At 52.2% G+C, this 19,919-nt stretch overlaps 11 protein-coding genes across 11 annotated transcripts; 5 read left to right on the forward strand and 6 right to left on the reverse strand.

Annotated features, from left to right (window-relative positions):
- Positions 1-78: 78 nt before the first annotated feature.
- Positions 79-1,230, forward strand: AtWU_07338 (uncharacterized protein; the record flags this gene model as incomplete). Its single annotated transcript, XM_035502447.1, has 2 exons — positions 79-376; positions 443-1,230. The coding sequence occupies 2 exons, from the start codon at positions 79-81 to the stop codon at positions 1,228-1,230; spliced, it is 1,086 nt and encodes a 361-aa protein (XP_035358340.1).
- Positions 1,231-1,853: 623 nt separating this feature from the next.
- On the reverse strand, positions 1,854-3,254 carry AtWU_07339 (putative tetracycline transporter; the record flags this gene model as incomplete). The annotated part of the gene is made up of 2 exons (XM_035502448.1): positions 1,854-3,125; positions 3,186-3,254. 2 exons carry the CDS (start codon positions 3,252-3,254, stop codon positions 1,854-1,856), a joined length of 1,341 nt encoding a protein of 446 aa, XP_035358341.1.
- A 1,061-nt stretch (positions 3,255-4,315) lies between these two features.
- On the reverse strand, positions 4,316-5,884 carry AtWU_07340 (uncharacterized protein; the record flags this gene model as incomplete). The annotated part of the gene is made up of 4 exons (XM_035502449.1): positions 4,316-4,971; positions 5,036-5,549; positions 5,609-5,636; positions 5,730-5,884. The coding sequence occupies 4 exons, from the start codon at positions 5,882-5,884 to the stop codon at positions 4,316-4,318; spliced, it is 1,353 nt and encodes a 450-aa protein (XP_035358342.1).
- A 750-nt stretch (positions 5,885-6,634) lies between these two features.
- On the reverse strand, positions 6,635-7,118 carry AtWU_07341 (uncharacterized protein; the record flags this gene model as incomplete). Its single annotated transcript, XM_035502450.1, has 4 exons — positions 6,635-6,661; positions 6,735-6,816; positions 6,913-6,944; positions 7,023-7,118. 4 exons carry the CDS (start codon positions 7,116-7,118, stop codon positions 6,635-6,637), a joined length of 237 nt encoding a protein of 78 aa, XP_035358343.1.
- A 430-nt stretch (positions 7,119-7,548) lies between these two features.
- AtWU_07342 (NUDIX hydrolase) lies at positions 7,549-8,933 on the reverse strand (the record flags this gene model as incomplete). The annotated part of the gene is made up of 2 exons (XM_035502451.1): positions 7,549-8,401; positions 8,470-8,933. 2 exons carry the CDS (start codon positions 8,931-8,933, stop codon positions 7,549-7,551), a joined length of 1,317 nt encoding a protein of 438 aa, XP_035358344.1.
- Positions 8,934-9,578: 645 nt separating this feature from the next.
- Positions 9,579-12,021, forward strand: AtWU_07343 (SPX domain protein; the record flags this gene model as incomplete). The annotated part of the gene is made up of 2 exons (XM_035502452.1): positions 9,579-11,828; positions 11,887-12,021. 2 exons carry the CDS (start codon positions 9,579-9,581, stop codon positions 12,019-12,021), a joined length of 2,385 nt encoding a protein of 794 aa, XP_035358345.1.
- Positions 12,022-12,495: 474 nt separating this feature from the next.
- On the reverse strand, positions 12,496-13,858 carry AtWU_07344 (Frag1/DRAM/Sfk1 family-domain-containing protein; the record flags this gene model as incomplete). Its single annotated transcript, XM_035502453.1, has 4 exons — positions 12,496-12,718; positions 12,773-12,943; positions 13,026-13,592; positions 13,656-13,858. 4 exons carry the CDS (start codon positions 13,856-13,858, stop codon positions 12,496-12,498), a joined length of 1,164 nt encoding a protein of 387 aa, XP_035358346.1.
- Positions 13,859-14,826: 968 nt separating this feature from the next.
- AtWU_07345 (MDR family MFS transporter) lies at positions 14,827-16,717 on the reverse strand (the record flags this gene model as incomplete). The annotated part of the gene is made up of 3 exons (XM_035502454.1): positions 14,827-14,994; positions 15,086-16,032; positions 16,087-16,717. The coding sequence occupies 3 exons, from the start codon at positions 16,715-16,717 to the stop codon at positions 14,827-14,829; spliced, it is 1,746 nt and encodes a 581-aa protein (XP_035358347.1).
- Positions 16,718-16,856: 139 nt separating this feature from the next.
- AtWU_07346 (polyketide synthase) lies at positions 16,857-17,415 on the forward strand (the record flags this gene model as incomplete). Its single annotated transcript, XM_035502455.1, has 2 exons — positions 16,857-16,878; positions 16,949-17,415. 2 exons carry the CDS (start codon positions 16,857-16,859, stop codon positions 17,413-17,415), a joined length of 489 nt encoding a protein of 162 aa, XP_035358348.1.
- A 370-nt stretch (positions 17,416-17,785) lies between these two features.
- AtWU_07347 (polyketide synthase) lies at positions 17,786-18,421 on the forward strand (the record flags this gene model as incomplete). Its single annotated transcript, XM_035502456.1, has 1 exon — positions 17,786-18,421. The coding sequence occupies one exon, from the start codon at positions 17,786-17,788 to the stop codon at positions 18,419-18,421; it is 636 nt and encodes a 211-aa protein (XP_035358349.1).
- A 547-nt stretch (positions 18,422-18,968) lies between these two features.
- On the forward strand, positions 18,969-19,763 carry AtWU_07348 (DsbA family oxidoreductase; the record flags this gene model as incomplete). Its single annotated transcript, XM_035502457.1, has 2 exons — positions 18,969-19,013; positions 19,110-19,763. The coding sequence occupies 2 exons, from the start codon at positions 18,969-18,971 to the stop codon at positions 19,761-19,763; spliced, it is 699 nt and encodes a 232-aa protein (XP_035358350.1).
- Positions 19,764-19,919: the final 156 nt, after the last annotated feature.

Below are 19,919 nucleotides of genomic sequence, written 5' to 3' on the forward strand. Positions count from 1 at the left end.
CTCAACCCCTCCGCTGCCATCCCGCAAGGCATGCATTGATCTGTTCCCAACACAAACTCCCTGGGTGAACCTCCGGGAATGCCGCCGAAGCTGGTCTCTGGCCCTGCGCCACGCGCTCTCCGACGTCGTCTACTACCTCCTACAACGCCCTCTCCGATAAAACCACCTGTCTCCCGAGAACAATACTTCGTCTCTCCTTCCCCGCGAACTCTGGCCCAGCCACGACCCGATATCCTACATGGCCCGCAGTTGACCCGCGAGTCCCCGACACTTTTCTCGCAAACTGGTTTCCGGCCATCTGTATTGGATCCTCTTGACGGGGGCTCGAAACGAGATCATGAACCTCCCGACGAGCGCATCCTGAAGCTTGGAAAGAGTGAGTGCCTCGCAACAGGACATCCTACAGAATGGACCCGGTGCTGACCGAGCCAACCTCCCACAGCTCTCCGCATCCTCTCGCCTCTCCTCCCCACCCTTCTCATCAACCCGCTACCCCCGAACATCCTCTCCCCAAGCATAGCCCTGCACCTCTTCCCCTCCACGCACCCACATCTCCCCACCGTCAAGGGCCGAACACTCTACCGCGCCGCGCTCTGGACCGTCCCAGTAGCATGGAGCAGCTTCCCCCTACTGGGAAATGTGAAGCTCCAAATCCTCAGTGAGCGCATTGTCCGCGCAGGAACGGTCCTCGAACCTGAACGACCGGATAACGACCACGATACCAGCGACGAGCGTCTCGTCGTGCGTTGGCGAACCGAGCCGCGGAGCGAATCCACTTCCTCCAACTCGGAACATTCCAGCACATCGTTCACCGCCGCATCTCCCACGCTACCAAGCGATACCCAAGGCACCAACAAGAGTAATGGCAGTCACCTCTCATCTTCAAAAGCCGGGATCAACAAAGGCCTTAGCGTCCTGCTGGGCGGGGATGCCCCAATCTTCAAGTTAAAGAAGGAAGAGCAGTTCACGGGCCTGTTTATCTTCTCCTTCGACGAGGAAGGTCGCATTGCGTCGCATACGATCGAGCACGCGGATGATGCGCGCGGATGGAATCGCACGCCCAAGTTCGTGACTCTGACTGATTGGTTGATCGGTAAGGCGAGAGGATCGCTCGACCCTGCTGCAGAGCCGGGGCTAGCTATGCAGGGCTGTCATTGGCAGGATGCGCAGGAGTACCTCGATAGGGATCGGTACCATCATGAACAACATTATTATCCTCATGGTCGGTGATCGTAGGCCCTCAGGCCTCGTTTTTACCCTTCCGATATTACTGATATGGGTATATGGCCATATTGGTTTCCATTTGCTTATTCAATACTCCACTCTTTGAGAATCTCTTCTACTCCCATTACCGAGGGGAACAAACTGTAGAGGCAGTTGCGAGGCGGTGCGAAGAGAAAGGGAATTGCACGATTTCGAAATTGTATTCAATTAATCTGATTCTGTTTGTTCACGGTGGCTGGCTATCTGATTTGCTCGTTTCATCAGTTCGTGGCGATTTTTCGGTGTTTTAGATGTTCATATTTATTCTCCTCTCTTCTCCACTCCTTGTCTTGTTAATTATATGTATCCTTTCGCTTACCACCCCCTCTCCAATGTGTATTATACCCAGTACTATACTACTATTGAAGATGTTTTGTATTCTGTAATGTATCGTGGATATATATTTTGCTAGTACTACTCACTGATACAGCCAGTCAGCCAGTAGATAGTAAATCTTATCTGATCTATTGCACATCATGTTGATGAGACCGCAAAGATGCATAACGTACACTCAACAGAAGACATCAATCTATAAATCTATCTTTATCGTCACAGAATTTTCGAACAATCCAACAAAAATCGACTGACAACTACGCCTTGGCAGGAATGTTCGGCGACTTCAAGCACGTGAACACAGCCACGCAAACGGTGACCATCGCGATTCCACCCGTGGTGTAGGCGATTTCGCGCCCAACCCACCAGAACAACGAACAGAAGAGCAACGGTCCCGCCGCGCGCCCGACCTGGCCCCAGCTACGGAGTCTACCCAAGACCGCACCGCGGTCTGACTCCTGTGCCTCGAAGCTACCCAGGCTGTTGAGGCCCGTGACGACCGTGGCGCTGGTGATAGCGAGGAGGCTGCCGGCGGCGTAAAGGCCGGAGAGGGAGGAAACGCGCGCGAGCATAAAGAAGGATACGGTGCAGGCAAGGACGCCGGCGCGGACTGTCACGAGTGGGGGCAGACGGCGCACGACAGTGCCTTGGAGAAGCGAGGCGATTAGACCCATCATGGAGAGGAGGCGGCCATTTAGAGCGGAGGGGCTGGCTTGGCTGCCGGCGTAGAAGGTGGCGGTTAGGAAGGGGAGGGAGAACTCAAGGCCGGAGAAGGGGAGGAGGAAGAGGAAGTGGATTGCGTTGAGGATGGCGGGGTTGTTGGTGTGTTGTTTGCGTTTGGGAGTGGGGGTGGATGTGGACGTGGGGGCCTTCGAGGCAGACGTGGTGGTTGAAGAGGTATGAGTGAGCTTGGTGAAACGAGGGTGGGTTTCCGGCAGACAGAAGTAGATGTATGCGGTTTCGACGACAATGAGCAGAAGGGAGACGCCGGCTGCGGTCGCGAAGGGATTTGCTGCCACAGTGGTGATGTTCGAGAGAAACGCTCCTAGGGCGGGTCCGCAGGTGAAGGCGATGCTGAAGCAGGCGCCCACCAGGGCCATGGTCGAGCCGCGCTGGCTGGGGTCGCTGATGTCGGTTGCAATGGCGTTGGCCAGCTGCACATTCCCTTCACTAAGACCACCGACGATGCGACTGGCCAGGAAGGTGCGAAAATCGGTAGCAGCGACCCAGAGAGCGACGCTGAGAGTGTTGCCAACCATGGAGTAGAGGAGGGCAGTCTTGCGGCCGCGCTGGTCGGAGAGACGGCCGATAAAGGGGGCGGCTAGGGCCTGGAGAAAGGAGAAGAGAGATCCGAGAGCACCACCGAGGAGAACAATATCATAGCGCGAGTCGATGGGCTTTGCGAAGGAGTTCTTGTAGGCATTGAGATAGTGGAAGACGCGGTTCAGCAGCGAGTTTGGGGAGGGGTCTTGGTTGCGGTAGAAGGAGAGGAGAGATGGGAAGAGAGGTAGAATGAACGTAAAGGATATCTAGATCAACGGTTAGAGAAAGAAAATCATGAGAACGAGAGTAACAGCAGCAAAACATACCAAATCCAAGAGCAACGAGGTCATCAAGACCTTGAGGATCTTCTTCCGCTGGTCTGCGGCGACCGCCATAGTGGTGAGACGGCGAGGTGCGGGAAACACTAGAAGGTCAAGACGAAAGAGAGAGAAAAGAAGAGCGGAAGAAGAGAGCGAATAAAAGGGGTTTAATTAAACATGAGGAACAGAAATGGAACGAAGGATAGCAGCGTTCAGCAGCATAAGAAAGGCAGGTCGAAGAAGAACAACAACACGATGGCATCTTCTCCTCCGAGGCACCTGCCAATTATGTCATAGCCCTGAGCCCTATCAGATGCGGGACTCGGCCTTGGCTGCCTTTTCGGGTCAATTCTAGTTGATCTATTCATTTCGCTTACATTCATACTTGCATCTACAATGGTCTTATACTGGTTCGTCCAATCTGGCGAGGAAAAGTAAGTGTGCCGCTGGCTTCCATTGCCGCCGAGCTGCACTTTGACCTTATATTCCTAGCAACTTCGTCCCGGCCGTCAACGGCCAGACATTCTCCCCTGCTCCTGTCGCTGCGAACCGCCCTGGCCTGCAACCCTCCATGTCAACATAAGATGCAAATGAATAAAATACAGGAAAAGAATAGTAGATGGCCAATATGACGAGCTTTGCCGCCACCATCCGAATGCAATGGCCCCGTGGAAGCGGTCATCACAGCTCGAAAGACAAGGTAAAAGAAAAGATATGAAAGAGCAACATTATGCACGCTCAATAACTGCAAACATATACAACCGGAACCTTAGGGAAGAGAATCCAAAAGAAACGTCGAGCAATGCTACCGGATGACTGGTTCATCGGCAGCGTGTCGCCCTCATAGCTCCGTGTTGTAATCATTTCAAGAGTCATTGCTTTCGTCAACCATGACACCGCCATTACCCATGAGTTTATTAGTATGAGAGAGGATAGACAAAGGAAAGCACAACGCCCCGACGGCTGCAATAATAAAAGCGGGGAAGATGTAAAGATGTAGCATGGACAAGGCCCAGTGCCATTCAGAAGGCAAGGAGCCAGCATCAGGACCGTGTCGGCCTTGAGATGTACTTCTCACAGAGGAGCACAACCCCCAAGCCAGGCGACGGATCGATCCCGTTCCCAGCTGCACTGGCTTACTGGTTTCCAGCAGGAGCGGCACTGGGAGCGCCATTGCCATTGGCGTTGGCTCCGCCACGGCCCCGACCACCACGGCCGCGACCACGACCGTGGCCACGGAACTCGCCGCGTCCGCGTCCCCGGAAACCATCACCACGTCCACGGCCATGTCCGCCACGACCACGTCCGCGAACACTAGGCTGTCTCTGGTGGTGGTGTACCTGCTCGAAGCCGTCCTTCGGCACAGTAACATTCTCGGTGCCCTGCTCGGCAGCCGGGCTGGTCTTTACCTCAGCTTGCGCCGCTGCAGGTGTGGCCTCCAGGCCAGTATCGGTCTCGGCGGGGTCCCGAGGGACTTCAACCCAGCCTTCGGTGTTGGCCGAGGAGACACCAGAAGCATTGGCATCCCAGTTGGCCTCCGCGACTGCGTTACCACCCTCGCCAACGAGAGTCTGAGCAGGCGGCTGGACCTGTTCCGCCTCAGGCTCAGCGGCAGTAGCGGACTCGTTAGCAACGGTAGCAGCAGCGTCGGTGTTGTAAGAAGAATCCTGGAGCTCGGTGTAACTGGCGTTGGCAATAGTAGGGTCCGACTGAGGAGCGGCCTCGGTGGTGGCGGTGGTGGTCTCGTCAGTTGGTCCAGCAAGCTCAGCAGCGGCCTGCTTTACTCTTCCGTCTGATCAACAGATTATCGTTAGCAACAGGCAAAACAACATACATGGGATGACGGCAGTGCTCACAGGTGACATCGAGGAGAGTGCTGTCAACGCCAACCACCTTCTCGTCCACGCCATCGATGATTTTAAGCATGGAAGAGACAGCATCCTGAGTACCGCCGTAGATCTGGTAAAGGACACCCTCAAAGGCACGGCTCTCATTCGAGGTCTCGTCTCCAGAGTTTCTAACCCGCGCAGCCGCACAGAGGAACTTGCTCAAGTTAAGCAGCTTCTGTCTGAGCTCCGTCTCTCTAACACCGCTAGCAGCTTCGGTGGCCTGCTTCTGAACAGCTTCAAGCTGCTCCTTGTGGGCCTGCTCCAGCTCAGCCTTCTGGCTGACCAAGCGTTCCTCGTAATAGGCAGCGAAGCTCTTGAACTGGGCAATCTGTTCCTCGATCTGAGCAACAGCGGCCTGGAGGGAAGGCTTCTTCAGGGCCTGAGCCTTCTGATCGACGTTGATCTTCTTCTCCGCGACGAGCTCGTCCAATGACTTCCCAGGGTTTTCGGCGATGATGGCGTCAACCTTAGCGGTCGCATTCTGGATGGGGCAAATGTGAGCGGTGTACAGGGACCTAAATTTGAGTCGGGTGAACGAACCAGCTTCTTCATAGCATTGCGCAGGCTCCTATAGCACTGTAATTAGTATCCTATCTAACTTGTTCTCTTTTCCCCGGTCAAATGGTGGGAAGCGCCGAGGCTGATTTCTCGGATGACTCACTTTTGAAGTTCTTTGAAGTGTTGATGCTCATGGTTATCGGAACCGTTGACCTCTGCTTTGGAAGCGATCGAAGGGCTAGAAGCATGGTTCGGCTTGTGCTTCTCTGAGGTCTCGGACTGTGGAGGAGGGTTGGTGTTGACAGCTGCGGCGGCCATTGTAGCTGAGTTGTGAGATGCTAGACGCTGGGAGGGAATCTAGTTGTTTGGTAGAGAAGAGGGGTAGTAGGACAAAGAAAAAAAGGTAATGTAGAAATAAAGAGGAAAGGAGGAAAGGGAGAAGGGTATTTGCGCAAGTTGAGGGAAAGTAACTGGAGAAGAGTAGGAAGAGAGAAGAGAGAGAGAGAGAAGAGGAAAGGAAGCCAAGGCGGCAGAAGTGACAGAGCGAGAGACACAGCGAAAGACGACGAAGATGCGGGTGGAAGGCTTCCGAACCGCAGCGCCGCCTTTGCTTTGTCGCGTGCTGTTCGCCGCCAGCCCAACAACTTTTGCCCCCAAAACGACGCTCGGACGATCGCGCAGCTTATTGTGAACTCAATGGCCTACAAAAGAAATTGTGGTTGGAGGAGCGTCTCAGACGCATTAAAGGTTTGATATTCAACAGGGGGAATCCCTGCTGCTTTAGATCACCATGATCGTTGGGTATCATCACAAACAACTCCTAATAAACGCCGCGCACACCTCCCATCATCGTCTGACCAAGTCTCATCAGTCATTGTCCCGTGGGGGAGGCATGGTGCGCAAAATAAAATAAACCCCGGAGCAAAAGTCAACCTCCTACGGATATTCCTCCCCAAGTCCAACGCCATCTCGTTATAGTATAATCCCGTCACTACAAGGCCATCGCGACATCATACATGCTCTCCAGGAGCCCGGAGAAGAAGGCCGAACCGCACACGGTGCACAAGCTTATCCTTTAAACTTCCGAAGGGTTCTCTAAATCGCCGGAAATCCATAGTCAGCCTAGATCATAACAGGCTATCCTTGAAATCCAACAAAGCAAACATACCTCAGTCACCTTCCGAACACTGTTTGGGGAGATGTTCTTTTCGCCCGCTTTGCGCGATTGAATTGAGGATTCCCGCATCAGTCTGCAAAGACAAGCAGACATTAGCAACTAGCTTCATATTACTCCGCCCAAGCAATTCCCAGGTGATTGTAACCCGTAAACAATGACGTCGACTCACTCTTGCATGAACAGCATGTAATCCAGGAAGATCTATACAGTAAAGACGAGCACGTCAGTTTCTGAGTGAACGGTGATAGTAATTAACAAGGGTTCAGTGTCGCAGCTTACCAGAATATCGGCATTCTTGCTCACGTTGCGGTTGGAGTGCGCCTTGACGACGCGTTTGACGGTCGCGCGAGGGTATAGCTTTTGTGTAGCTGCCATAATAGCTCCTGGCGCAAAGGATTGGCAGCACCGAGGTTATCAGTTGAGGCGGTGGTGCTGAGGGTAAGTGAAGTGGATCAGGACGGGCGGCGGAAGGGGGGAAATAGATAATGGGAACAATAAACATGACTACTAAGATTCACCACTAGAAGTTGATCTCGACTCGAGCTCTCAAGCTTAGCTGCTTTTTCCTTACCGCTTGCCCTGTTGGTGTAATTTACCCCGGTCTCTAACCAAACCGTACCATACGGATTCCCAATCACCTTCTTATCTAATCGAGAACCGGGCAATAACAAATTAAGTACCTAATTCGCCGCATGATGGGATCTGCTTCGACACTTTGAAATATATGATGGGAAGGTGTGTCATCATCAACATCGTTATTCACAGAGGTTATATATAAAATCTGAGGCATGGACATATTCAATATCTACTTTAACCGACGAAGCAGCTTCCATGCATAGATGGCGGCTGTAGAGCCCAGTGCGATCCTCCAGGCCACAATGATGTAGATGCCAATCCGCACCCGTTCATAGTAGCCCCGGAGCATGATACCCACTGCATATGCACTGCCGGTAGGGTCTGTATCAGACGACCCAAAATACCTACCTACTCCAAGCCCTCCGATGCCAACTTGGTTGTGTTCCGCATTCCCATGGGTCGCTGTGGTCTTCGTGACCGGCAGTGCAGCGGTCTGGCTATCCACCGCCGTGTTGCTGGGCCGGGCACCCGACCGGACCTGGCTTCGGTTGTGCTTGCGCAGACGATAGGTCAGGACGTTTATGATGAATCGCAAATCTAGTGCTGTGAAATTGGGATATTTCCATAACTGTACAGCGGTATGAGGTGGAAGCATATCTAGAAAATCAGCCATGATACCCAGTGTCAAGCCCCAGAGGAGGAGTGGCCGGTCCTGGCTGCCGAAGTGCGTCTGACTGCCCATGAACCAAGATTTCCATCGCTGAAACAGAGATGTGGACGGTTGGTTGCCTTCTGGAAGATAGCCCGGGGTCGAGTTGCACTGTAGGCTTTCAGTTGGAGCCAGTCGGATGGCAGAAAACTGCATGTAGCCCATCATGGAGCGATATGCAAGGCGGGCCAGAAGCCCGCCCATATTCACCAACCTCTGAGTCATGTCCACATGTTCCACCGTTCTTAGGGATGAAGAAAGCAAGGCTCTGAGGGGTACCCAATGGGTCGAAGCGACTTCCGTAGGCTGCAATCGGAGGGTGGGAGAGTCACTGGACGTTAACAAGAAGACATATGGACATAACACCATCAATCTAGAAAGGATACAGTCAGTGGTATGCTTTCTTTAAGTGACAATAAGGAGACGGGGGAAGACACGCACGGTACTGTTCCCCAACTTGAAGTTACTACTCTCTCTGGTAAATTTCCCACATGAATACAGTCACTCGTTGTCAAGTCCAGTCCAATCTCTTCCACGGCTTCTCGAATCGCGGCTGCTTTATCGTCGACATCTTCTGGATCCCGTTTCCCTCCTGGCAGGGCGACATGGCCAGTCCAGCGATCGCCGACGCGCGACGCTCGTTTGATAAAGAGAGCTTCCGGTTCTCCATTCTGAACCCAGTCCTGGGCGAAGAACGTCTGCAGCCGTTGCGGAACGGAGGCAGAGACATCTGGAGGTGAAACAGACGAGGCATCGGGCCAGTGGTGGTATGTGGGACGGACACGGAGGATCAAGACGACAGAGGCACGTTTCTTACACGACGGCGGATTGGGGACATGGGGATATGGACGGTTGTGTAAGTCTGACAGGACGTCATGGAGGGACGGGGCCAACGAGGCGGACATTGTAATCGATGGTGGATCCATTTACCAGGAGCCTGGGGGAAAGGGGAATTTGTGTCAGGCACGGAATGCCTATAGCTGAGCCTATAAGGTGTCAGCGAAAGACAGGCAACAGAAGGGATGCGAATAACATCAGATGAAGGCCGGAGATTAGTGATGGGGCCGAGGCTTAGTATGGTAATGGTATTACTGATACCACAATATCAAGATGATACTAGCTTTCAACTGGCCGGGGATAGCTTGAACTCAATTAGCCAATCAGAGTGTCATAGGGAAGGAATGACGGGAGCACGTGCGAGGATACAGCGATGGCAGTCCTTCTGGCTTGAAGCTGCTAAAGTAGTCGCTATCTAGTCCTCTTTGCTAGTCATGATGCTGTTGCTGCTTGATCCCCTCGCCACTTTCTTCTTTTCTTTTTCTCTTTCTTCTCTTCCCTCCTGAAAAATTTCTTCTCGACCCCGATAACAAAAATACGGTGCATATAGCTAATTGCTTATCCCCCTTGCATCGATCGCCCTCCGTGGTTCCCGGAATCGTCTCCGCTAGGACGACATTCCTTACATCTCTAGTCTCTCCCGGAGTCCATCTCTCTCTCTTCCCCGCCTCCGATCTTCTCAACTGTCGCGTGCGTACTTGCCCATCACAGTCATGCGTTTCGGGAAGACTCTACGCAACTCTATCTATGCCCCCTGGGCGGGCAAATACATCGACTACAATAAGCTAAAGGTCTTGCTCCGAGAGCATGATGTCACTGGTGATGGCAGTGACTCCGAAAGCAACCCATGGACCGAGCAGGATGAAGAAGCCTTCGTCCAAGAGCTCATCAACGTCCAGCTCGATAAGGTCAATGCTTTTCAGATGGAAACCCTCCAGCAGTTGCGAGAGCGTACCACTACCTGCGAAGCCCGCTTGCGCCCGTTGACAACCTCACCCGAGGATGATGCACCTACCGTGGTGGATGGAGAGGAGAAGAAGCGTGTTGCTTCCGATGTCCTACAGGAACTGGACAACATCACAAAAGAGGTGACAGAGCTCGAGAAGTACAGCCGTATCAACTTTACCGGCTTCCTCAAAGCTGCAAAGAAGCATGATCGCAAGCGTGGTACTCGCTACCGTGTCAAGCCTCTGCTGCAAGTGCGTCTCTCGCAACTTCCCTTCAACTCGGAGGATTACTCCCCTTTGGTCCGTCGGTTGTCTGTGATGTATTCCTTCGCCCGCGAGATCCTCAGCCAAGGTATAATCGAAGCCAAGGACCCCGTCGAGCCTCGTGTCGGTCAGGATGTCTACTCCTCATTCAAGTTTTGGGTTCATGCAGACAACATCCTGGAGGTGAAGACCTACATCCTCCGACAACTGCCTGTCCTCATCTACAACCCTGGCACTTCCAAGGATCTCAACACCATCCCCGATGACCCCACGATTACCTCCCTCTACTTCGACAACCCGCAATTCGACCTTTACACCCAGAAGGTGGCTCGTGCCCCTGAAGCGGGCTCGCTGCGGCTGCGCTGGACTGGCAACTTACGGGATAAGCCCGCCATCTTCCTGGAGAAGAAGGTGGTCACCGATGATGATCGCAGTCGAGAGGTCAAGGTGCAGCTCAAGCAGAAGCACGTCAAGGAGTTCCTGGACGGAGAGTACCGTTTCGATAAGAAGGTGCATCGCATGGAGAACATGGGCAACGGAGACTCCGAACAAGCGGAAGCTTTCAAGAAGGATGTCGATGAGCTCCAATCCTTCATCAAGGAGCACAACCTGCAGCCCATGCTCCGCGCCAACTACACCCGCACTGCCTTCCAGATCCCTGGAGATGACCGAATTCGTATTTCTCTTGATACGAACCTGGCACTCATCCGGGAAGATGCGCTGGACGAGCTGCGCCCGTGCCGTGACGCACATGAATGGCACCGGAGGGACATTGACGATGCTGGCATGGAATATCCCTTCCAGTCGATCAGAACCGGCGAAATCGCTCGTTTCCCCCATGGCCTGCTGGAGATCAAAATCAGAGGGGATGTGGCACGTAGCGCGGAATGGGTCAAGGACTTGATGGTGTCCCATCTCGTGAAGGAAGCCCCGCGGTTCTCCAAATTCGTACATGGCGTCGCCCAGTTGTTCGAAGACTATGTCAACAGCTTCCCCTTCTGGCTCGGTGAGTTGGAAAGTGACATCAGGCGGGACCCTGAGACGGCTTTCCACGAAGAACAGGAGCGTCTGGCGAAGCGTGCCGAAGACGATATGGCTGTCGGGAGCTTCTTGGGAGGCAAGACACCGTCAACTCGACACATTGTCGGGTCCCCCGTCCAGATGTTCACCGAGACGGGGCCTTCACGTCGCCGCCAATCCTCCCAAATTGTACAGCCGATCCCTCGTCCGTCTGCCCCGACAATGTCACAACCGACCCCTGAGCGTCAGGAGCCTGCCGAACAGTCCGCCGCAGAGGCGGAACAGCCAGTCACCATGAAGCGCCTGGCCTCTCTCTTCCCCTCCTTCACCATTTCCCGTCAGAACCGCGCACCTGCAGACAATGTAGTCTTGCCCCCCGGTGTCCGTGAGCCGGGCACATGGATCAAGGACTCGGGCCCAGTCCGTGTCGAGACCAAGGTCTGGCTCGCCAACCAGCGTACCTTTATCAAGTGGCTCCACATTAGCATCCTGCTTTCTTCGCTATCTTTGGGCTTGTACAACGCAGCTGGCAAGCACAATGACATTGCTCGCGCCCTATCCATTGTCTACACCTGCTTCGCCATCTTCGCTGCCGCCTGGGGATGGTACATGCACGAGAAGCGCGCCCGCCTGATCCGCCAACGGAGCGGAAAGGACCTGGATAACATGTTTGGTCCGATCGTGGTCTGCGTGGGTCTGGCCGTTGCCTTGGTATTAAACTTTGCGTTTAAGGTAGGCTCTTATCCCGCCTGCATCCCTACTAAAGAGCTCAAACTAACCTCAAATCTAGTACAACTCTACCATGGAGAAGCTCCGAAACCGTGAACCTGCGGTCATGGAGCCCCTTCCCGGGCTCAACTCGACTGCGTTCCTGAACAAGGCCAACATGTGGCAACTCGTTAACCAAGGTGGTCAGACTCTGTGAGATGATTCCCTTTCTTTCAATTCTTAAGGCGATTTGTGGCCCCAGAATGTAGTCAGTCACAGCCACAGCCACAACCACAACTTCTGTAAATTCAAAATAGATTGTATGAGACGGTCGACACACCCACCCCCCTTTACTTGAAGTATATATGGGGGTGGTGTATTGTCAATGTACGTATCTTTAGCATGTTATTATGTGATTAGATGGGTTTTTGTCATGTCGACACGAGCGAGTAACATGAAAATGAGAAGTGAATATTATATTTATAGGGTACCTTTAAGTCAGCTTAGTTATTACTTTCATACATTAGTATTATAGCCTCAACCTCATCATAAATCGTTGAGTTCTCTTCATACAAGTTGTATATACAGCTAAATATGAAATTATATACACACACAAACCCAACGCCACGCCTTACATGAGCATCACATCATAGTATATCATATCTAAACATAACTGTCATCTACATCATCATCACGTATAGCTCGTCCCAAGCCCACCCTGAGATTGAGACTGAGACTGAGACTGAGGAAGCAACGGCGCCCGCTCAGGATCCACATCCAAAGTATCATCAGTAGGGTTGTACGAAGACTCAGCTTCGGCTACTCCTACCACTGGTACTGCGGGACGGCCGAGGAATTTGCCATGTGGTGTCGCGTTATATAATATGCTGGGGACGTAGCCTTCGAAGGAGGTTCTGCTGGCGGTCAGTAATGATGGTGATAATATGATGTTTATGGAGGAGTCCTACCGATCAAAAAACCCACAGAAGAGCCATAGATAGATCGTTCCCAGGAACGCAATGATCCATTCGAGAATACCAGCTGTTCTGTAATCGTTTGCATCTTCGGGGATAGTGAGAGAGATAAAGGCCACGCCGAGGAAGAGTTGTATTAGGATGAGGATGGTGGAGAGGGATGCGCTATATATTCCCGGCATGTTAGAAACGATGTGTGTATCTGGCGATGTAATGCAGAAGAATAGGAGGGATAATGTGCACATACAATATCCTAACTCGTGTACTCCTCTTCCTCCCCCAATCATTACCCCATACCCCCCAATGGTACAGATACGACACGAAACTCAGGACCTCCGTTGAGTAAACAATCGCTGTGCCGGCTGACTGTATAGCAAGACATCCGAAGCAGATGCGAAGGAAGATGTGATGGGCAAATTTATAGCGGAATGTATCCATTACCCCGAGGAGGATGAGCGCTGTGCTGGCCGTTCCGGCTGCGAGGATTGATAACAGGGAGATGACTTTGAGAGTGCGGGTTGTTTCTTGGTCTTCTTCTTCCCCTTCTTCTTCTTCTCCCTCATTATGTCCGCCACCGGTTATGTGGTTATAGGCGTTTCGGTGGTTGTGGCCGCTAGATTGGGTGTAGGTATTATTGTTCCCCTGGTTGTTTGAGGTCTCTTCAGAGATAACTGGGCATTTCACCAAGGCGAAACCGGGCTCGTAGCGCATGACGTGCACGGCAGCTACTGTGAAAACGAATCCTACGGCGGTCATAGAAGCACCTATGAGGAAGAGGGGTTTTAGTTCGAAGGAGGCAATGTCGGAGATGAAGCTATCCTCGAAATTAATATCCATCGAGTATGTAGTTTGTAATTGAGGTAGAGAGAACACCCACGCGACATGAGGATTACTTTGGCCCGGATAGACGGGCATTCCACGAGCCAGCCATGTCAGAAGCAAAGACGCCAGAGTCAGGAACCAGACTGAACCAGCCAAGGTAGGGAAGATATATAGTCGGGATGGAGGGATGTTGAGGATAGTGGCATGGAGAAAGGCCCAGATGGAATCATGGCAGCGAAGAAGGAACGAAATGATCATGGAGAGGAGGCAGCAAGGCAAGACTGGCTCTGGTTCCTAAGATCTGGGAGGGTGTAGAGGGGCAAAGAGTAAGTAGTAGTCAACAGGTAACCAAATAATAACTATTCGATGCCTAGTCAACAGGTAACCAAATAATAACTATTCGATGCCATGTGGTTAGTGGGGATGCCAGAAACAGTTGCTTCATTGAACTGTCGGTCTGCCGCTATCCACCGCCTGTCCTATGACGTCGAGGATCGCGCCCGTGTTGTTCTTGCTGCTTTTGTAACTATACTACCTAGCCTTAGTACTAAGTAAGTCACCTGCCGCCTCATAGCTCCCGCCTACTTGCCCGATGGCCGCTATTAACCGCCGTATGCCGCCCAATTTAGTATAAACCCGTCTATCTTTCGCCAAAAAGTCGACGGACTTTCAAGGCAATATTACGGTAATTCCTGCTTGTGAGTTAAGTCTAATAGATAACCACTAACTCTATAGACTGTATATACTATGTATAGTGTGTCGGTCACTACTGAAACTGTTCCGATTAAAGGCCTTCTGGATGCTCACTAGCATCGGTCCCATGCTTATTATTAGATTCATCATGTGCTCCTGCTGGGCTTCCGACACAATATGCCGCACTTTAAGCCAGAAAGTTGTTTTAGACTGGTTAGAAGGATGCCAGCTTATTCATCGGAGATAGGAAGCCTGCGGATTGATTCATAAGAGCACACCTTTGTCCTTTCGTTGATCTTTCAAGCATTTTGCATACGAAATCTATATGACAATCAAGTCTAAATCTACCACGTATATCTAATATGCACTAGATCTGGTACGTAAGGCCATAAGAAACTATAATGACTGCAGCTGCATGATGAGGACGTAACCGATCGCAGGTTAGGCTACGTAGAATGTTTGCGTAGCTGGCAACCGAGGACTTCGACCCAGTCACTTACCCTTGGGTTTGTATGTCAACACTACAGCCAACGTTAATCCTCTCGCTCATTCCGCAACTCCAATTCGGCGGCCCCAGCAGCAGGGCTCCCCTGTTGCCTTGACCGGTCGGCCCCCAGCACGGCGCCCTCATTCTCAGTCCGAAGCTTATGCGCTGGCACAAACAGGTTAAGAACGGTAGCTAGTCCAGCAAATGCCACATACTAATAGCACACAGGGCACAACATTAGCACAGATGCACTGAAGGTTTTGAAAGAGAGCAATGCGACGTGTTGATATATCGCAACGACCTACCATGACCCACACCATTCTCAACGCCTCAAAGTACGTCTTCCTAACCAAGGTCTCTTGAACTGCATCTAGTCCGAGAGTGCTAATCTCCTCCACACTCGAAGCGGCATTGTCGCCGTTGAAATCGCTGGCCAAAGTAGAGTTGGAACCCAGCTGGCTTGCTAATTCCTCGTTTTTCGCACTCATCTCATTCTGAAACACCACACCCCCGACAACAACCGAAATAGCTGTAGAGAGAGACCGGACAAACCCCATTGTCGCAGTGACGGCTGCTGTATCCCGGATACTGGTTGCCGCCTGAGCAGCAAGGATCGGCGCTTCGATGTTCATGCCTACACCGATACCGACTAGGATCTGGAAGATGACCAGTTTGGTCATATTAGCTTCAAACTCAAGACTAACTAGTAGACCGGAGCCGAGAACTAAAAAGCCCTGGGCAATATACATCACCGGGAGATATTTCCCGGTCTGCTGCATGAAGATCCCGGCTGCCGCCGCGGCCAGGGAACATGAGACGATTAGTGGTAGAAGGTAGAGGCCTGATCTTAGCGCGCTTGCGGCCAGAACGGACTGCGCATATAAGGGCAGGTAATATGCTTGTCCAATAAACACGTATGAATTACACGCGAAGACAACATAAGGCGCTATCTTGGTCGGCGAGGTGAACAGCCAAACTGGAATAATTGGGTTTTTGGCAATCTTCCATTCGTTAACCACAAACAGCGCCATCACTGCCGTTCCGAAAACCAATAGACAGATGACGGTTGCAGAAGACCAGGAGTAGACGACGTCGCCAAAGTCAAGGGCAAGGAGGACCACTAAAGAGCCGCCTATGATCAAAAGAGTGCCTGTCCAGTCAATGACTTTCAGGCCGGCGGCAATGGGTGTTCGAGGGCTCGGAACCCTCATAAAGAAGAGCAAGACCAGGAAGGAGACGGCTCCGACTGGTACTATACAGTCGAGAAAGTAAGCTAAGGGCCATCAGTTTAGATGAAACATCTTACAGTTAATCCAAAAACACCATCTCCAAGTGAGCCTCGATGTGAAAACGCCACCCAGAACAGGCCCTATGGCACTGCCAACTGCCCATACGAGCGAAGTGATTGCGAGATACAACCCCCGATCTCGTAGCGAGAACATATCGCTGACAACAATATTGACCATGATCCCCATTCCGGAGCCACCTAATCCCTGAATGGCCCGTCCCGCGATCAGAGCATCCATATGCGGTGCAAGGGCACAGACAAGACTGCCGATGAGAAAAACAGCGACTGCAATGAGCATAATGGGTTTTCGGCCCCAGATGTCGGAGACCGAGCCCCATACTGGCGTTATGGCTGCGTAGGCCAGGGTATAAGCGCTTCCCACCCAGATATAGCTGGCCGAAGATTTGAACGTGCCAACTATAGCGGGAATTGCAGGAGTAACAATTGTTAAGTCAAGAGCGGAGAGGAGCACAGACAAACAAAGCGACATCATAGTCCACGCAATTGTGGTGGTGGTGAGACGCGCTCCGGACTCCCTGGACGGGGAGGGTGCGGGTGCGGGAGTGGCATTGTCAAGAGTGCTGCCAGTCGCATCAGTGCGGGAATTAGACGTGGAGGAAACTATAGCATGTCCTCGAGCCTTGGACATTGTCAAGGAGAAGTGGTAAGGAAAGATTACCACCAGATGGGGGGATCAAGCAAGGAGGGGGAAAGCAGATGGAGGAGAGGACGTCTTATAAAGAAGGATTATACCCCCGGTCCTGTCACCTGACCAGGCTGTGTTTACAATGAGAGCAGTCCTAATATCATGTATAATTTGATTCCAAATAAGACAATCTCGAATATGTTAGGTAGAGGCTCGTTGAAACTTTCCCTCTAGCCGCACATACGATCCAGCACTTGGATGGAATACTACAAGACGCTCATGATGCGCCATCCTGGTCGCTCTACGAAGAGTTGACGGCCGACGGTGCCCAGGTCCAACGTCCGGAACTATCACAGCCGCTTGTCACGGCACTTCAACTGGCACTGCTAGCTCTATTTCAGGCTTCCGATGTGGTGCCTCAAGCGGTCATCGGGCATTCATCCGGGGAGATTGCAGCAGCTGTCGCGGCAGGCTACATCACCCCCGAGCAGGCTATCTTGATAGCGTATTATCGGGGTAAAGCTACATTCGAAGCCGTTTACCAGGCACTTGTCGGGATGATGGCTGTTGGTCTTGGACCTGACCAGGTCTTACCATACTTGGAGGGCACTACTATTGAGATTGCCTGCATTAACAGCCAGCAGAGCGTCACCCTCTCGGCCAAGGTGATGTACTCGCTGGGCGATATGAGAATCTGTTGAGGCAACATGTCGAGTGGCCGAAGCATAGTAAGAACAAGAAGCACTCACTAATGGTGTCGTCGACCACCGGCAAGATACTCGAAACCCCACCAGGGCCTGCTTCCTGGGTCGTCAACATGGTTTCGCCTGTGCTCTTTAGACAGGCGACACACGAGCTGATAACGGGACTAGAGGCTGTGGATTTTCTTTTCGAAACTGGGCCAAGTGACGCACTATCCGGACCGATAAACCAGACCAAAAAACGCCGCCTCCTCATCAGTCAAGGATGTCTCGGCCTGGAAGCGCGGCCCTAACGCGATCTCGGCCTTGCTACATGCAGCCGGGACGTTATTCGCCATGGGCTACCCCATATCCCTGACAACATTCAACGATGATGGAGGCGAAGCTCGCCCTGTGTTTTGTGTCGGACCTACCCAACTACCAGTGGAACCACTCCGTGAAATACTGGCACGAAAGCGAATCCAGTCAAGACTGGCGCTTCCGAAAATTCCCCTATCATGACCTCTTTGGTAGCAATATCCTCGGCAGCCCATGGACTGATCCAACATGGAAGAATGTGTTGCGGCTAAACGACATCACTTGGCTGCGCGACCATCTTCTCGGAGACAGCGTCATCTTCCCCGCGGCGGGCTACATTGCTATGGCTACTGAAACCATCTACCAGAAGACGTATGCAACTGGGCAGATCCCAGAGGGGACTTCCATCTCCGAACTCCCTCTCAAACTGCCCAACGTGACATTCCCCCGAATGCTCACACTGGACACAAAAAGTAGCACCTTGATCCTATTGTCGTTGCAACCGTGCTCCAGCACTAAGGAGTCATGGCACGAGTTCACGGTCAGCACGATCACAAAGGATGGCTCAATTGAAGAACACTGCCGAGGCCTTGTGGACGTTGCTAACCAAAGTCTTCCTAGACCACTTGCCAATGCGTCAGATATTGCACCTTTGCAACACCCGGTCTCAGGCGCCGTATGGTACAAGGCCATGCGTCGGGTTGGCTAGCACTCCGGCCCTGCCTTCCAGCCCTGCCAGCAAGTCGAGGCCAAGGCGGACTCGCGTCAGTGCCGGGCGTGATATAATATTGTTGAATCAACTCTGTTTGACTCTCTATTGAAGGAAAGTCCACCCATTGGACCCCTACAGGAGATACTTCAGTCTGTCAATCATCTTCTGTGGATTTCCGTCGGCCAATCAAACCAGTGAGATGATGTCATGCGGGGAGAAGAAAAAGAGGGAGGATCAGCCTGCAGCATCACTAGTACTTAGTACTCAACTGCACTTTCCAACTGGTCAGATGAAGACCAGCCCCGATACTAGTATATTTGCTAATAGATGGATCGGAACTCGGGCTCTACAAGCAGATCACCAATGACTGTTTCCATCGCAGTCCATGTGGTTGAATCTCCCCCACAATTTGCTAATCTGCTGACAAATCCATTGAGATTGTCCCCATTGACCAGCTAACTATACAGCTACATCTTTCTTCACGATTCATCTTCCTCTACCTAATCCAATACAAGATCAACCTAAAGAAGGGTCAATATACACAATGACCAACTTCAACATCCAAATCATCTCCGACACCGTCTGCCCGGTACCTAAACCTACCCCCCTCAAAACCCGGCCCATCCCACCCTCCAAACCAACACCTGCTCTCAAATAGACAATATACTAACATAAAACCAACCAGTGGTGCTACGTCGGCTACCGCCGCCTCACCCGCGCCATCACAACCCACAAAGCCACCCACCCCGCGGACACATTCACCCTAACCTGGCACACCTTCTACCTGAACCCGAACTCGCCGAGTTTCCCCGGTCTGGACAAGACCGAATACTACAAGTCGAAGTTCGGCGGCGACCGTGCGCTTGCCATCTTCGATCGACTGGGTGCCGTGGGCCAGAGCGAAGGGATCAAGTTCAGTTTTGGCGGGAGGACGGGGAATACGCGGGACTCGCATCGGTTGATGTGGTATGCGGGGCAGAAGGAGAAGGAGAAGAAGGATGTAGAAGAGAAGAAAGAAGAGAATGTGGTGATTGGGGGGTTGCAGACGAGGGTGGCGGAGGAGTTGTTCCGGGCGTACTTTGAAGAGGAGAAGAATGTGACGGATCGAGAGGTGTTGGTGCAGGCGGGGGTTGGGGCTGGGTTGGAGAGAAGTGAAGTTGAGAGGTTGTTGGATGGGGAGGAGGGAGGGAAGGAGGTTGATTTGGAGGCTGAGAAGGCGAGAAGGCAGTTGGTGACGGGCGTGCCGTATTATATGGTTCAGGGACAGTATGCTGTGGAAGGGGCGGATGAGCCGGAGACCTTTTTGGAGGTGTTTAAGCAGGTGAAGAAGAGTTCTTGAATCAAGGGGATTACGATGTTAGAATGGGTATATAAGGCAATCTACAGGTACTGTTGATCCCATGCAAATTACATTGCTCTATGGAGGCAGCAAATATGTAACACAAGCAGAGAGAAGTGTAACGTAGTGGAGTCTAGTCTTATAAGACAGCCCATC

The sequence above is a fragment of the Aspergillus tubingensis genome, assembly GCF_013340325.1.
Source record: "Aspergillus tubingensis WU-2223L DNA, scaffold_8, whole genome shotgun sequence".
Classification (NCBI taxonomy): Eukaryota; Fungi; Ascomycota; class Eurotiomycetes; order Eurotiales; family Aspergillaceae; genus Aspergillus; species Aspergillus tubingensis.